Raw genomic sequence first — 15,047 nt, 5'->3', positions numbered from 1 at the left:
TCCCTTGATGTGCTGTTTCAGCCTGGGTAAGGTCACCAATGAAATATACCCCAGTGACTAGATTAGTTGTCTGTGCTTGGGTTTAGGTGTTCAGTGTTCAGTGCTCAGTGGTCAATAATTATTGAAGTCTATGAGTGAATGAGTGAGTGAGTGTGTGTGTGTTAAAATGAAGTGTGTGACTGCTGTTGTTGGGTTGTGGCCGCCACCCCGCTCGCTCCAGGCAATCAAGTCAAATCAATCCAATTCGAATTTCCCAGCCTCCTCTACATCGTCATTTTCTCTCCTCTCCTTCTTCTCTACCTTGTCTACGCCCGTACCTACATAGCAGAACCCCTTCGTGGCTACGCAGGAATTTATCTTTGCTTTCTTTACTCTACTGTGTATTCTTGTTTTATTCTCTGGTCTTTTTATGCCGCTTGACCAATATTGACCTGTCTGAAATATTTACCCCCACTGAAAAACCCCGACAACCTACTATTTTTTCCGCATCCACTTCCTGGGCGCAATTTACCCCCCCCCCCCCTCAAACCCTCATCTCCACTATAGAAGATGGGGACTTATACGTTTCGATGGTAAGTTACTATTGATCTTACCTTGCGATCAAGAAAATCTCCTTTCTCCAGTGCGAAGCCTGGACCTCCAATGAGCATCTCTTGTGAAGGGTCTATGACAGGTTCTGCCCCGTGCTTCCTACTGCTATTATGACCGACACTTTCCGGACCCAGCGCCACTGATTTGTGTTCGCTGACCGTTGCGGCCCCTCGCATGGGGAATCAAACCAGGCCGTATAATGCAAACGAAGTGTATGTGACGGGGACATTCGATGACTGGGGCAAGACTGTCCGACTGGACCGCAATGGGGAGGTGTTCGAGAAGGAGGTTGAGCTCCCAGCCACAGAGGAGAAGATCCAGTATAAGGTAAGAACTTTTTTCCTCCGCTCACTCTCTCTAGCTTTGCCCTGCAAGCCCCTGCCCAACCTCTTTCCCCCCCATTTCCCCATTTTCCTATTGTCCCATAACTCAAGACGGACTGTTCCTTCACCGGGGCGGCGGAGGATTACGTGCTGGGCTGATCGCCCTTATCGAGGGACGGGTGATGACGCTCGGTGGGTTGCGCAGAATCGCGCTGACGTCATGGCACGGCCGTCGAGCCCGCCCCGTCACTGGTTTTCAAAATATAAGACTCGCACAATTGTTGGTTTGCGCCATCAGGAGATCCACTAACTGACTTTGTTTCTTTTCTTCTCGTGATTAAAGTTCGTCGTCGACGGTATCTGGACCACTGATAATCGCGTCCCCGAAGAAGACGACGGCGACAATAACATCAACAACGTGCTCTACCCCGATCAAATCCAACAACCACCACTACAGAACGGCATGGCCGGTGTAACCCCCGATTCAACCACCGCTGCTTTGGCGGCTGGGGTGCCTAAGGAGTCCAGCAGCAAGACAAATGGCTATCACCCCACCATCTCGTCAGCAGCACCAGGCTCGACAACTGCCAAACTCGGCCAGGAAGTCCCATTGGAACAACGGGCTACTGTGCCAGGATCCTTTCCAATCACTCCCGGGAGCGAGGCTGAACAGTTCTCCGTGAATCCCATCCCTGCATCCAGTGGCATTGGCAATCCGATCAAGTTGGCTCCAGGCGAGAAGGTGCCTGACCCCAGCACTTTCAACCCCAACACCGTTCAGTCCACCGCACGTCTCGACAAGGGTGCGTATGAGCAAGGCGCCAGTCTTTCTCGGACTGAAGATTCGTTGCATGATGGCAGTGCTTTCTCCCTTCCACCTGTAACGAAAAACACCATTCCTGAGTCAAGCTTGCCTATGGGCAGTGATGGGGCTCACGATGTCAAAGACCCCGGCTATACGATCCAGTCGGCTGCGCCCACGTCGACAACGGCGGCACTTGCTGCTGCAGTGCCCCTGGAGTCTCAGAAGCAGAAGCAGGCGACCGGTGATTCTCCCTCCGAGGAGCTTCCAGGCGTGGTTAAGGAGTCCCTTGAGAAGGCCCACCAACATCCCGAATGGGCTGCCAACGAGGAGGTCGTCGAGGAGAAGAAGGAAGTGGAAGAAGAGCTCCAGCAGAAAATCAGCGTGAACAATTCTGTTGGCACCCCAGCGCCTGCTATAAGTGCCGCTACTGCGGAGACTGCTCCCCGTGCTACTGGTGCTGAGCCTACAAACCAGCAATCCTCTAAGGCGAAGGCACCAGTCGATGGACCAGTGGTGACCACAGGTGTCGATTCTGCGAAGGCTCCAAAGGAATCTGGACCTGGCCCTATCCACGGTGCTTCTTCCTCTGTTCCTGCTGCCGGTGCTGTAGCCACCTCCAACCAACTGTCTCCTAAGGTCTATGACCCAAGTGAGCCAACTGTTACCACGGGCGTCGATTCTGCGAAGACTCCGAAGCAGTCCGGCCCCGGCTCAGCCGAGGACTCTTCTGCCGCTGCCCCTACTGCAGGTGTGACTGGCTCCAGTGCCACCAAGACAGCAGACTCAGCCGTCGATGTCGGATCAGCCTCTGCCGCTGGCGATGCTTCAGCTTCCGGCCCTACTGCTGGCGTCACGGGCTCCAGCGCGACTGGAACTGCCGACGACTTGGAGACCAACAAACCCTCAGAGCCCAAGCAGCTCGCCGAACCCAGCAAGTCCAACAAGGCCGACGTAACGTCTGCTCCAACTGCTGGTGCTACCGGCGCTAGCGCTACCAAGACGTCCGATTCAACTCCGGCTACCGCCAACACCAACAAGGATGCATCTACGCCGGCTCAGAAGACCGATGCTCCTACCAGCATTAACAACACCACTACTCCCGCCAACAAGACCACCAACAACGCTGCAGCTGGCGCAGCCGCCAATTCCAACAAGGAAGAGCCGAAGAAAAAGAAGAAGGGATTCTTCTCCCGCCTCAAGGAGAAGTTGAAGCATTGAATACATTAATTAATGACTGAGCTGAATCAGCCTATGGATGGGTTGATTTTTAACTAATGGTGTATAATGGGTGGAAGATTTCTTATATCGTTCTTCATGCTTCTGTGATTATCGTCTGGATACCTTTTGTGTTGTGTGATTTTCCTTCCATTCGTTCGCTGCCTTAGGTACTATAGGTAGGCTTATGGTTACGTATCACGAGATCAGTTCTATGATTTATGCTGTAATGAGCATTGCTCACTTTCACTCAGTACAGTCTGATATGAAGTACATCAGATATGATGTTCAAGTGAAAATATTATTAATTATGATTAACATCGCCCATCCACTTCTATCATGAACCCCTCTAACCAACCTCAGTCCTGAGTAAACCATGAATACCTATATCGGTATGGCATTACTAACGATCCCATTCACCTTCACCGGATACCCCAGCACACTGAATTGAACCGGTTAGCCCACTATCATCTTCCCTCGGAGAGTTCGTCTCAATAGAAGAGGCACATACTCCTTCCCCGTCTTCGTCAAACAACACCCGCAGAAGATCGATGCCGGGTAGCAGATCACCTGTATTGGAGCTTAATTAGAATCCCAATGCCTATTCTCCCCTTCGACTGACTCTCTCTCCTTCCAGATACAAGTAGAACCCAACGATGCGATGAAGAAAAGGGAGGAGACACATACAGCAGCTACAACCGTACAGATAAATCCTAAGCCCCCACGGAACAGGATCAATCCAGTCAGCGAAACGGAGCCCAAACACCACCGAATTGGTTTTCTGGGACAGGATAAGGATATACCTAAGGTTGGCCCGACGACTTTACAGCGGCAGGGGTTCTGGTCGGTGCCGCATTGGAAGCAAATCGGGAGGATGGGGAAGAAGGGGACGTCGCACATTTTTCTTCGTGGCCTTTATCTTTTGTGTCTGGTGTGGGAAAGAGAGGGGGGGTGCCTGGAGAGAGGGGGGATGAGGAAAAGAGGTGGATAGGGTGAGGTTGCGCTGGATGGGGATGCGCTTGGTCGTAAGTATTATTTCTTGTGCTGGCTGTGTACATTACGGTACTGTACCTGATTGATGCTTGGCGCGATTGCAACCTGTGCAAGTTCTAGTTGAGTTAGCCTTGCTTGTGGTGATGCGTTGCTATGTGTTGTTGCTGCTGCTGCTGCTGCTGCCGCCGCTGCTGCTGCTGTGTGTGGTGTGGTCGTGGTGGTGAGGTAATGCGGAAAGCATGATTCATTATGACGACAGTCTGGGGTTGTTGCATTGAAATCATGGAAATTGAGGTAGCATTGGGTGTATTACCGATTGAGTTAAATTTGTATGTGATGATCAAGCTGTATTACATGACTGTAATCTGAATTCGCAGGGCTGGTGTTGAAGAATCGTATTTGTGGTGCTTAAGAGTACTGTACTGTACCTAGTAGTAGTTGCTCTCCGCTAGTCAAGGATGTTATTTCCTGGAGGTGGCCGAATTGGACCTTACTGTACCTTGCATGCCCATCCTTCCGAACAATCCGATTGCTAGTCGCAAGTCTGTCTAGTAAATGTCGTTCTTATGAGTCTTCAGACCTTCTTGTACATGAATGTGTACATACAATGTATAGTATACACACAAGTTGGGACTCCATCCTGGACCGTCAACACTGTGTAGTTAGTAGTTCTACTCCGTACATGCAAAAAAAGCCCGCATTCGCCTGCGAGCCATACCTACAATCCTAACGCCTCTCAGGGTCTATGTTTGACATGCTAGCATGTTGATTATGGTCGCAAGCCACACACCACAAAATCGTCTTCCATAGAATCATATCAGCCCCCCCCCCCCCCCCCCGGAACCACCAGGTACAGCTCCGCGCAGCCGGCTCAACCCCAAACAGAACCACTCTTCACGCAAGTAGATAGCGAGGAAAAGATGCTTAGCATCTGAGCAGGTATTCTGGTCTTGCGGGTGCTACTGGTGACTCTCTCTCTCTCTCTCTCTCTCTCTCTTGCTCGAATCACAAGCGAGAAAGCGTAGTATACATCAGGCGAAGTTGTGATCCAATCGACCGTGTGCTTCGCCAAATCCGACACGATTGCTCGAACTACCCACTACATCATACCAAAACGGAGAACATGACATTCAAGGTGAGTTTCGAGGATAGACTTTCATCCAGATGGTATTCAGCCGTGGGCCGCTTGAAAATCGCAGACCTCGTGATGAGAGACATGCTTCCGTGGGCCATTGGCAGGGATATAGATTGTGATCAGATATCCGACATCATGGACGTGAATCTCCTCAGGTGTCAATCTGTCATGAAGCTCAGTTGCAAGAGTTGATGTCGTCCTGATTCTGATGCGGCGTTGGCATATTATCAATTTATGCTAGCTCATGAATTAGCCGATAGGCGAGATCAGGTATGTATTGATGCAATTCATGAGACGTCGCTGCGTTATCCCGATTTGCAATCTCAAGCTCTTGTAGACTGTATCTGGACCTGTGCGATGTGCACAAATGATGCTTGCCTCAGCACACAGAATAACAAGCAGTTCTAGCAAAGCAGCCATGGAGTTTGTGCAGAAGTCTATGCATAGATCCCAGTCATTGATAAAACAGTTACCGTGTCTGGACTGCACAAGGGAGAAAGAACAGGCTGAAGCGGATAATTCCAGTCGATAGGCAACAAACAATCCACACGGATACAATGCCCAAGTCAGCCCCCTCACCCTCTCCTGACTTATCTCCGAGGTCACATAAAATTAACTAGCCGTTTGGCCCCTCAATCAACACGCAGACAGGACAAGTAGTAAGCAACGAACCAACCCGGTCACTCCGCCTCTTTCCCAATCATTACTTCAGTAAAAGAGATTGTGCAACATCCAAGATACCAAAAATAACCACAATACATTTCCACCTATTCCAGAATGAACTGCGCCTTGCACCTGTAGAGAAAACCCAAAAAAAATGAAGCCGGAAATCCAGGCACCAGAATTTCCCCAGCGCTTGGCGCGAGGCTTGGCAGCGACCGGTGGTTGGCCCTACAGGGCGCATAAGTTATTATTTGGGACAGAATTGGAGGCAAGAACCGTAGGTGCAGTTCCCCATGCATTTTTTTTTTCATGTGTATATAAAGGATTACTTAGGGGTCCATTTCTTTCTCCCCCGTACAGAGTTTTTCATATTCTCACACTCTACCTATTCAAGACATACTTCTCCCGAGTACGGAGTACTGTACCTTGATAGCTAACGATCCCACCCACTCCTCCCGGCCAACGGCTAGACCTACCGAGACGAACCGGTTGATCGGCCGAACAAAGAACAAAGTGATTGGGGATTGATTATTACATCACTCGTCACCCATCGACCCATTCCGCGATCGCAAAACCAGCCCTACGCATTTTCTCACTCCTCTCACCAACAGTCGACACCTTACACTGCATCACACCGTCACTAGCCAGAGTACAACAGTACATCACATCCATCCATCCATATTTGATCCTCATCTATTTACACACCAAAACCCCTCAACCAACCAGGGAAAAGCATTCCCATCATCCAAGCGATCGGACCCCTCACATCACATCACAACACACCGCAGTCCCCCCTTAAAAAAGACAAAAAATGACCGCCCGCCTCACCCCCCTCTTCATCCTTCTGGGCGTCCTCCTCGTCCTTGCCGCCATCGGCTACGTCGCCTACTCCATCGTCCAGGACGTCTCGCGCCACACGCGCTCCAAGATGGAAGGCAAGAACGTCCTGGTCACCCGCGAGGGGATGAAGGTGGGCGTCCGCGAGGTCAAGGAGGAGGAGTATGTGGATCGGAGTCAGAGGTTTGTTCTTTCCTTTCTCTTCTCCCCGTTCGAACCCCCCGGATAGCGTGGTTTCTTTTTCTTTTTTTTGGAAAGAATCCCCTGGCTAACGAGCTCTTGGTGGCGGCGGCGGACAGCATCCTCGTCAACATGTGGAATCACACCTCGTTCCCCGCGTACAAGAGTCGCTTCTGGGATATGACCAAGCCTACGAATTGGGGGCAGGAGAGTCGGGTCGCCGAAAGTAGTAAGCGGAAGTGACTGACTGCCCTGGCGAGGCGGATGAGGGGTTGGAGGGAGCAGCAGCAGCAGCAGCAGCAGCAGGAAAAGAGGTGTCGTGCTTTTGAGCGCGCAACAAGATGAATAACAGCATCGCGCTTTGTACTCTAAGATGGGTATGCTTTGCTTTACCTTGCCTTGTATTAGGGAAGGGTGGATGATGTATGCATTATGCTGACCCTCGCTACCCTCTCTCTCCCGAAAGGAGCGCGAGGGCGTTAACGAGATATGATCGTTATGATACACTGAGTCAAAGATAACATGAACATTTGTTTGGAATTAGCTCTAAACCTCATTCATACCCGCCGTGTAGTCTTTTTGGCCGTCATCCCGCGGCTCGTATTTACATATTCTCATAATAGTCGTAATCCTGGTTCAACTTGTAGAACGGGTCCGGCTTGGGCTCGTTGCTGCCCCCGTACCAGGTCGGCGTCGTCAGCTTCTCCGGGGTATCCTCCCGCTTGGTGTCGGTGAAGAGGTACTCGAAGGTCTTGGCCCACTGCACCCGGTTGTTGAGCCCGTCCAGGTTCCACAGCTCCTGCAGGAAGTGCAGGATCGAGGTGTGGGTGTACGCCGAGTTGTTGGCGTAGCTTGTCCCTTGGTCGTGGATCAGGTGGTTGGCGGGGACCCAAGGGGAGATGAGGAACGCGGGGACACTATCGTTGTTCCTCCGAGTTAGCCAACGCACAGTGGTAATGAGGGGATGAAGGAGGACTGTAAAAGGTGGGCTTACCGAACACCCAATCGAGTGTAATCGTAGGTTACGTTGTGGCCGTCCGACACGCCGGAGAAAGTAATGCCATCCTCGGGCTGGGGAATATTGACAGGGGTGGGGACGTGGTCGGCGAAACCACCGTGTTCGTCGAAGTTGAGGACAATCAGACTAAATCGAATTGTCGCTGTCAGTGCTGGGAAGGCCATGGGAGACAATCGGGGTCCTTACACATTGTCCCAGTACTTCGACCTGCGCACCGCATCGTACAGATGCTTGATCAGCTGCTCGCCCGAGGCCATGTTGCTGGTCGGGTGCATGGAGTCGATGGTGCAGCACTCCGGGTTGTAGTAGGAGAACTGCGGGAGAGTGCCCTCCTCAAGGTCACGGTAGAACTGGTCGGAGTGAACCAGGCGGTCCATGGCATTGTCTTGCACCCACTAGAGAGCGGTAAGTATGCGAATCTGGAGTGACTGCGGGAAATTAGCATTACCTTGTACATGAAAGCATCGACAATGTCGGTCTCATAGTACTGGAAGAAGACATAAGCTTAGTTGATGTCCATGGTACACATCGGACGGTTATAGCTCACGTTCTTCCATGTGATGTTCTTCTGACTGAGCGACTCGAAGATCGAGGTGGCACACGTGGTACCCGTGTAGTTGGCATACCATCCAGCAGATTGGTAAGTGTTATCCACCATACCACAGGTGGAGCCCGAAGTAGCAAACTGACGGTTGGGGTTGGTAGGACCGGGGTGCTCCGCGTGCTGTTGCCCGTTTAGTACATCTAGACAGGCAAGACGCTTTGCAGAAGACTCACATAGCTATCCCAGAAGGCGAAGTTCTGGGCAACTTCCGCCAGAGTCGCCGTTTTCTTCTGGTCGTACGCCTTGATGACGAAGCTGGATTCACCGGGCGTAGCACTGTACTTCTCCGACTGACGTTCAATGAATCCACCCATGTTGGGAACATCATCCTTGGTGACGTTCCACTTGCGGAAGATCTCGTAGGTGACACCAGCGAAATTGTGATCCGGGTCAGTCAGGGGTACCTCGGTCTCAAATGGGGCCGCGCAGACGTTCAGAGGTTCACCCCAGACCGTCCAGTTGGGGTTCGTGTACTCGTTGCAGTAGTCGATGTTGCGCAAGTTGTCAATGTCCGGGTGAAAGTCCCAGTAGCCCGCAATGTTGTCGAAGGAGTGGTTCTCCAACATCAGATAGATAACATGTTTGATCTGCCCCCCCAAGTCAATCAGATGGCTGCAGGAGACACAGGAAACCCGGGAGCGAAGGTCCAAACCTACATTGGAGCGAACTTGATTCCACTGTGCACTGTTCCGCCTGTGGGGAACCGCGGTGGCCAGAGTAGCCAAAGCTGAGATCGTAGCCACGCTCAACTTCATCTTTGTTTGCGTTCAGTGTCTGCGGCTGCTCTTCGCCCAGCTTCGTTCTGGCTCTTCAGATTCCAGTTCCTATCTTTTCCTGCCGGAGGGGGGGCAGCGAGGTGCGATATTTATCTTCTTTCTCGCCCCTCTTCTCCCCTCACCATCCCCTAACTTCCCACGAGGCAGAAAGTAGCAGCGCATGCCGGCTGCTTCGGCACACACCGACATCCTGCGGAGATAGGCAGGTCCACACGCGACATTATTCGAGTAAGTCGTGCCGGTTTGTCCCAGGAACAGGATTTTTCCTTCTCTTTCTTTTCAGTTGCGATGATTGTTGAGAATGACCATGGCCAATGGCACGGGACAATGGACTGCACGCTGTGGAGTTGATTGCTAGCTCGCGTGAGACAGTCCACATTCGCAGCTAGAATGAGGAGATAGATAGGTATGGTCCGGATGCGCTCCGCTGCAGTTGGAGAATGAGGGGGGATGGCCGTGAGAGTCGACACAGGCGTGGGACAGAACAGAACCGTGCAGTTGGAGGTCGCGATTGCGAGATGTGCATCAGCTGCTCAATTGATTGGTCTCGATCAAGGGAGGAGAAGACTGGGAGGACGACTCTAGCCCGGTTCAATGCCCCGCTTGCAAGGAACGGACGGGTTGAAGAGGGTGAAGAGGGTCAAGAATGTGCGTGCTTAGTGGGTAGTAGTACAGCAATTGGTCCTCTGCAGCGCGCATCGAAGGCGGCGTAATTGCAGCGTGATTGCAGCGTGATTGCAGCGTGATTGCAGCGTGCTTGTTTATTGCATTAGAACTGCATGCGACTTGACTCGATGGATGGATGGAGGTGGTCTAGAAGAGTGCAGTGGAAGAAGTGCACCTGTGGGTAGCGAACTTATTCCTAGCAGATCCACTTTAGACCGTCGATTAGGAAATAGTCGAGTGTGATAGGCTAGAGTGGTCCAAGCTTCAGGTACTCCGCAGCCCCAGTGGGTCGAAGGCTGCATTGTCCCGGGGGTCGAGGCCAATCAGAACTGCACGTGCCATCCCCGCGACTGCAGATGACCGCCAGACTGTGAGGCACGTTGTCCCTCACTCTCCTTCCATAGGCCTTCTCATACCGGCACATGGCCGCCGATACCTTGTAGGTAACCAGGCACCTTGCCTACTACAGATGCTCGCTGAATGTGAGTGGAAGATGGGCATGATAATGGGCACGAGGGGTATTCTTCCTTCAGCTTGTTAGACATGCTCTTTTCCTCTTTTCCCCTCAGCTTCGACTGACGCCTGTCGCTCAAACCATATCTATGACCGACGGGCCCCGGCCGGACGTCGAATCTCGCCAGAGCTCACTCTGATCCATAGGACATTACATTGCATTGCCTTGATTTACTCCCCTATCGCTCACTTTTCGGAGCTGGACCACAAAAATCTCCTTTTCTTCGTCTCTTGCCCACCTTCCAAGTTCAGCAAAGACCCGTCGGGCGACTATCCTCTCCCTGTGGATATATTAATACCGGCCTCTGTCACACCGGCTACAATCTATCACATCAGGTCTCCAGCATTGATTCAATTCGAAGCGAATTTTCTCTTCTCTCAGACAGACGCACACACACAGCAAAGATGTCTATCTCCTCCATCAAAGGCTTGCTATCCAGCTATTCCCCCGTCTCCGAATTCTCCCCAGAGCATGACCTGGAAAAAGAATATCCTCTCTCCCTGCGACACGAGAGCGATAGCGAGTCCACAGCCGGCTCAAGCAGCTCAGTATGTCGGGAAGGAGCGGAGAAGAAAGAGTCCAAACTCATCGACGGACGCATCGTCTCCGACGCCATTATCGGTCTCTCCGACGGCATGACGGTGCCATTCGCCCTCACCGCCGGTTTATCAGCGCTGGGTGACACTAAGGTGGTCGTTTTTGGAGGCATGGCCGAGCTCATTGCAGGCGCTATCTCCATGGGGCTGGGCGGTTACTTGGGTGCAAAGAGTGAGGAGTAAGTAATGTACCCACTTTTTCTTTGGTGATTTACTTCCCGTCAATGTGTGAGGGGGCGAAAGGGGCGGGGAGGAGGCGATTGAAGCGGGGTTCGATGTGCGTCGAAAAGATAAGACCACCAAAAAAAAGCATCAAGCTAACATTTGGGTCTTTCCCTTTTTCTTCTTGACAGGGAGTCTTATCGCGCAACATTGAAAGAGACCAAAAAAGAAATCCAGAATGACCCCGCCTCAGTGACTGACACCATTGCCGATGTCTTTGCGTCTTATGATCTCCCTTCCGAATTGGTGGGGGAGCTCACGCGACACCTCTCCACCTCCCCCATGCTCCCTTCCTTTCTCATGAATTTCCATCATACCGTCCAGGAGCCGTCGGGGTCGCGGGCCTGGGTGTGTGCCCTGACCATTGCCTTGGGGTACTTCATCGGTGGGTTTGTGCCGCTCCTCCCGTACTTCTTTGTCGGACCCCATGGCGCCTTCTATGCCCTGCAGTGGTCGATCGCCACGATGGTGGTCGCTTTGTTCCTGTTCGGATACGGCAAGACGTGCTTTGTGAGTGGGTGGAAGGGATCCAGGAACATTCGGCGAGGACTTATCGGAGGCTTGCAGATGGTTCTGGTCGGAGGAGTTGCGGCCGGGTCAGCGATGGGACTGGTGAAGGGGTTCCAGATGCTGGCAGACGCTCATCAGGGACAACATGATCACCAATGATTCCTCTCTCTTTCTGTTGGCGTTATACTTCTGTCTTTCTTTCCTTGGGCGTTCAAGCGGGCTACAAAATGGGCGATTTCAACATGCATTGGATGATACCGGGCTATGGCTGACTGACTGTAGATTCCATAGATGGGTTATGGCATTGGTCAGCATGGATTTTGAGAGTAGAATGAGTACACCGAGTACATAGCTCTTGTGATTAGAATGAACAAATAAAGGAGTTTGACAACTCTGGTCACATATGGCATGCCAAGTGCAATGTAAGCCCGCACCAGCACAGCTTGCAAGGCACCGAGTAAGAAAAAAAAAGGCAATGCACCGTACCTGAAAGCAATAGCCCTCTGGTCGAAATGAAGCCTCCAACCTGTTCGACATCACTTCCACAATAAAATACTCACTCACGGAATAAGGTACCTAGGTACTGTACTGTACACATCGCATAACTCCGACGAACCACCCCCAAACCATGCGCAGCCAGCCCATTGACAGCCCACAGAGGACCCGTCAGGCTACCTTCGTACACACCGAGCATGACATTCTTCAACGCCTGGCCTCGGCTGTGCCAACAGAGCGTACCACCCAGCAAGTGTGAAACTAGGCATGTACATACATTCCAGCCCGTCACGAAACGAGGGTGCACTGCCACAAGCTGGCGCCTCAAAAATGAGCCTCACGCCCCCCCAGCCCCTTCCAGCCTTGCCAGGAATTCCGGCCGGCGATCAGGTCTAGGAGAATGTGGGGTAGGAAAGGTATTCGGCGGAAATGTACGAGTATCGAGTACCACGTATATCTATGTGGGCTTGGGGCTTGGTATGTGATTACTGGATGTGTTGGGCGGTGTGGATCTATGATTGTCTTTTGCGAGTGGACTTATGGGAGGGGGCAGTCACTGCTGCTGCTGCTGCTATTTTTCCATTGAAGACAATCAAAACAGGGAGGGGGCAGGGGGATGCGAAATTGTCTGTATGGATGGAAGAGATTAAACCTTCACAACACATAAACTTACAAACCTTATGAGCTCACGTACTTGTACCAATGCACAATGCAGATCAATGTCTTGAGTTCATTATGACTTATGCATTGTGATATGCACAAGGAGGGTGATCTTCGAGAGCGACAGAGTTGAGAGAGAAGGTTAAATGAGGGTTTATGCAACATGCTGGAGGACACCCCCCTTCTTTCGGCCGGCAAAGCTGGGCCGAGGCAAAGCGAGAAATGGCAGTGGGATTCAATAGCTAAACATTCAAACAAAGCGTTACTGCAGGCAATGCGGCATGACCTCATTGTTCTGATGGGTCTTAAGTACACTAGTCACTGATTGCCCGACGGGCACGAGGGCATCAGGTGATCGAGCGAGCTGCAGCTTTTTTCTTGTTCTTGCATGATGAAGCTCCATGCAATAATGCATGGGGCACCCCCATAACTACTCATACGAGTACTAATAAGTGTATGTGACTCCTGCTGTGGCAAGCGGTGAGGTCAAGAGCAGTAAAATGTAACCAGCAGATTCGACATCCGCGATGCTGCTGTCACTTGGAGATCTTGTTGTAGGAGGATCTACGGAGACCATTGATGTCAATCATGAACAAAGAGTCGAGATTCTAGAAGGAAAGAAGGACGAGAGGCGCAACGATCCGAATCCGGGATCGATCCATGCTGTTTTGTGGCTCTCCCGCTCTGGAGTGGGTTTTCTGCCCCGTCACTACTCCGTACCGTCACTGCCGTCACTAACTACTCGATGATGTCCGATGATGTCGATGACCCTCGCTCTCTCAGTCTCTCACTTCCCCGTATTCTGCTTCTTGGTTCCGCCCCGAAAGCAACCGTCCATGATGCAACGAGTTTGAGTCTGGTACAGTACTCTGTTACTGTACCTCTGGTTCGTAACGAGAAAGAGGTACGAGTAATTCCAGGCTTGCAAAAGGGATGAAATTACATGCTATGTGAGTAGTATACGATCGGCTTTCCAAGCCACAACGTTGTCCTGCTTGGCCCAAGCTCTCTCTACTGACCTTCAACACAGCCCAGTGCCCACCACCACCCCGTCCCCATCGAATCCACTCTTCATGCCAACAGGCAACAATAGTCAAGGGCTCGGCATCGTTAACTACGGAGTATTAGATTTGCTAGGATCAAACATGCCCCCCTCCTTTCTTCTGTGGTGCATACAGACGAACGAAAGGGGGAGGGGAGGGGAGCGTGAGTAAAACGAATACGAGGCAAATCCCCCAAGGATCATCTCCCGTAGAACCACGTTTTGATGATCCGACGCATTGTACAGTACAATCTCCCGTAAGTAAGGCGCAGCAACGAGGAGCAGCAGCAGCAGCAGCAGCAGCAACAACATCGGCTCCGTTAATTTTGATGGAACATACCGGTCGGAAATTTGCTCCAGTGTAAGCCCCAGCTCATCTAGTGTAAATGTGGTAGATTTTTGGGGGTTGTGTAATGCTCCCGTACGACGGAGATTCGAGGCTGATGGATGCTCAAGCAGTGCTGCCTGTTGAGGCTGGGGGAGAAAGAAATGATAGTCGGTTTGGACTGCAGGATTTCCCTTCTTCACCCTTTAATTTCAATTTCAAAGAAAGTAACAAACACCACGCGTAACCGTCGTCAGCCATTTTTGTTCTACTCAGTAAGCAATACACAAGAATAGATAGATGGAGGATGATGGGGAATACTGCATCTGGCTAGGTAGACCCAGAAAGCATTGCCTGTTGGCGCCTGAGCAGTTTGCCTATTCCAGGTCACTGGGACTTGTACCAGCCCCGGTCGGAATCGCGAGAATCAGCCGAAATGTACTGGACCATTAAGTAAGCGGATCGGGAAATCGTCCGCATGAGGCAGAGAGCCTGGGGAGAAAGAGAGAGAGTTGCAGTCCGATCGTGCGCCCCCCAGTCACAACGTTGCGATGAGGAGCAGCAACAGCAGCAGCAGCAGCAGCTGTAGCCACAGCAGCTGTGGCACTAAAGCCAGGGCAGGCACAACTCATTATGATTAATTTGGGGCGGAAGTCATGATGACGCTGCCTTGCCCATATACAACACAGCCCAACTAAGTCTAAGTCAGGGTCAATGCAGCGCACACCCTCCAATCTGCTGATCCAGCTGCTATGAGCTTGAACAACTAAAGCAGCCATCACAAACACGATGGTTTCAAATCAGGCGCGTGCTTGGGTGCATTAATGCTCTCGGATGCAAGAATGATCACGGCAAGCCGCACGACCGGACGAGGTGA

General features: G+C 51.7%; 7 protein-coding genes across 7 annotated transcripts; 3 read left to right on the top strand and 4 right to left on the bottom strand.

The window, feature by feature from the left end:
* The first annotated feature begins 474 nt into the window (after positions 1-474).
* Positions 475-3,220, top strand: BO95DRAFT_404310 (carbohydrate-binding module family 48 protein). The gene is made up of 3 exons (XM_025583953.1): positions 475-918; positions 1,258-2,244; positions 2,719-3,220. The coding sequence occupies exons 1-3, from the start codon at positions 766-768 to the stop codon at positions 2,935-2,937; spliced, it is 1,359 nt and encodes a 452-aa protein (XP_025447251.1). The 5' UTR covers positions 475-765; the 3' UTR covers positions 2,938-3,220.
* Positions 3,171-3,940, bottom strand: BO95DRAFT_438495 (uncharacterized protein). The gene has a single exon (XM_025585530.1). It carries the CDS (start codon positions 3,832-3,834, stop codon positions 3,517-3,519), a length of 318 nt encoding a protein of 105 aa, XP_025447250.1. The 5' UTR covers positions 3,835-3,940; the 3' UTR covers positions 3,171-3,516.
* Positions 3,941-6,539: 2,599 nt separating this feature from the next.
* On the top strand, positions 6,540-7,290 carry BO95DRAFT_438493 (uncharacterized protein; the record flags this gene model as incomplete). Its single annotated transcript, XM_025585529.1, has 1 exon — positions 6,540-7,290. A coding segment is annotated over one exon (252 nt), but the record flags the coding sequence as incomplete, so codon positions are not given.
* On the bottom strand, positions 7,069-9,349 carry BO95DRAFT_160459 (phospholipase, PLC-D). The gene is made up of 7 exons (XM_025580730.1): positions 9,021-9,349; positions 8,538-8,951; positions 8,308-8,484; positions 8,209-8,247; positions 7,947-8,155; positions 7,737-7,886; positions 7,069-7,659 (listed from the first exon to the last, which is right to left on the bottom strand). The coding sequence occupies exons 1-7, from the start codon at positions 9,117-9,119 to the stop codon at positions 7,347-7,349; spliced, it is 1,401 nt and encodes a 466-aa protein (XP_025447248.1). The 5' UTR covers positions 9,120-9,349; the 3' UTR covers positions 7,069-7,346.
* Positions 9,350-10,724: 1,375 nt separating this feature from the next.
* BO95DRAFT_427635 (VIT1/CCC1 transporter family protein) lies at positions 10,725-11,807 on the top strand (the record flags this gene model as incomplete). Its single annotated transcript, XM_025584807.1, has 2 exons — positions 10,725-11,095; positions 11,270-11,807. 2 exons carry the CDS (start codon positions 10,725-10,727, stop codon positions 11,805-11,807), a joined length of 909 nt encoding a protein of 302 aa, XP_025447247.1.
* Positions 11,808-13,523: 1,716 nt separating this feature from the next.
* BO95DRAFT_438489 (uncharacterized protein) lies at positions 13,524-14,221 on the bottom strand. Its single transcript, XM_025585528.1, has 2 exons — positions 13,834-14,221; positions 13,524-13,753 (listed from the first exon to the last, which is right to left on the bottom strand). Exon 1 carries the CDS (start codon positions 14,155-14,157, stop codon positions 13,918-13,920), a length of 240 nt encoding a protein of 79 aa, XP_025447246.1. The 5' UTR covers positions 14,158-14,221; the 3' UTR covers positions 13,524-13,753; positions 13,834-13,917.
* Positions 14,222-14,388: 167 nt separating this feature from the next.
* On the bottom strand, positions 14,389-15,047 carry BO95DRAFT_160341 (uncharacterized protein). The gene has a single exon (XM_025580729.1). The coding sequence runs from the start codon at positions 14,947-14,949 to the stop codon at positions 14,620-14,622; it is 330 nt and encodes a 109-aa protein (XP_025447245.1). The 5' UTR covers positions 14,950-15,047; the 3' UTR covers positions 14,389-14,619.

This window comes from Aspergillus brunneoviolaceus (assembly GCF_003184695.1).
Source record: "Aspergillus brunneoviolaceus CBS 621.78 unplaced genomic scaffold BO95scaffold_4, whole genome shotgun sequence".
NCBI classification, from domain to species: domain Eukaryota; kingdom Fungi; phylum Ascomycota; class Eurotiomycetes; order Eurotiales; family Aspergillaceae; genus Aspergillus; species Aspergillus brunneoviolaceus.
This window is presented reverse-complemented; position numbering and strand designations above follow the sequence as displayed.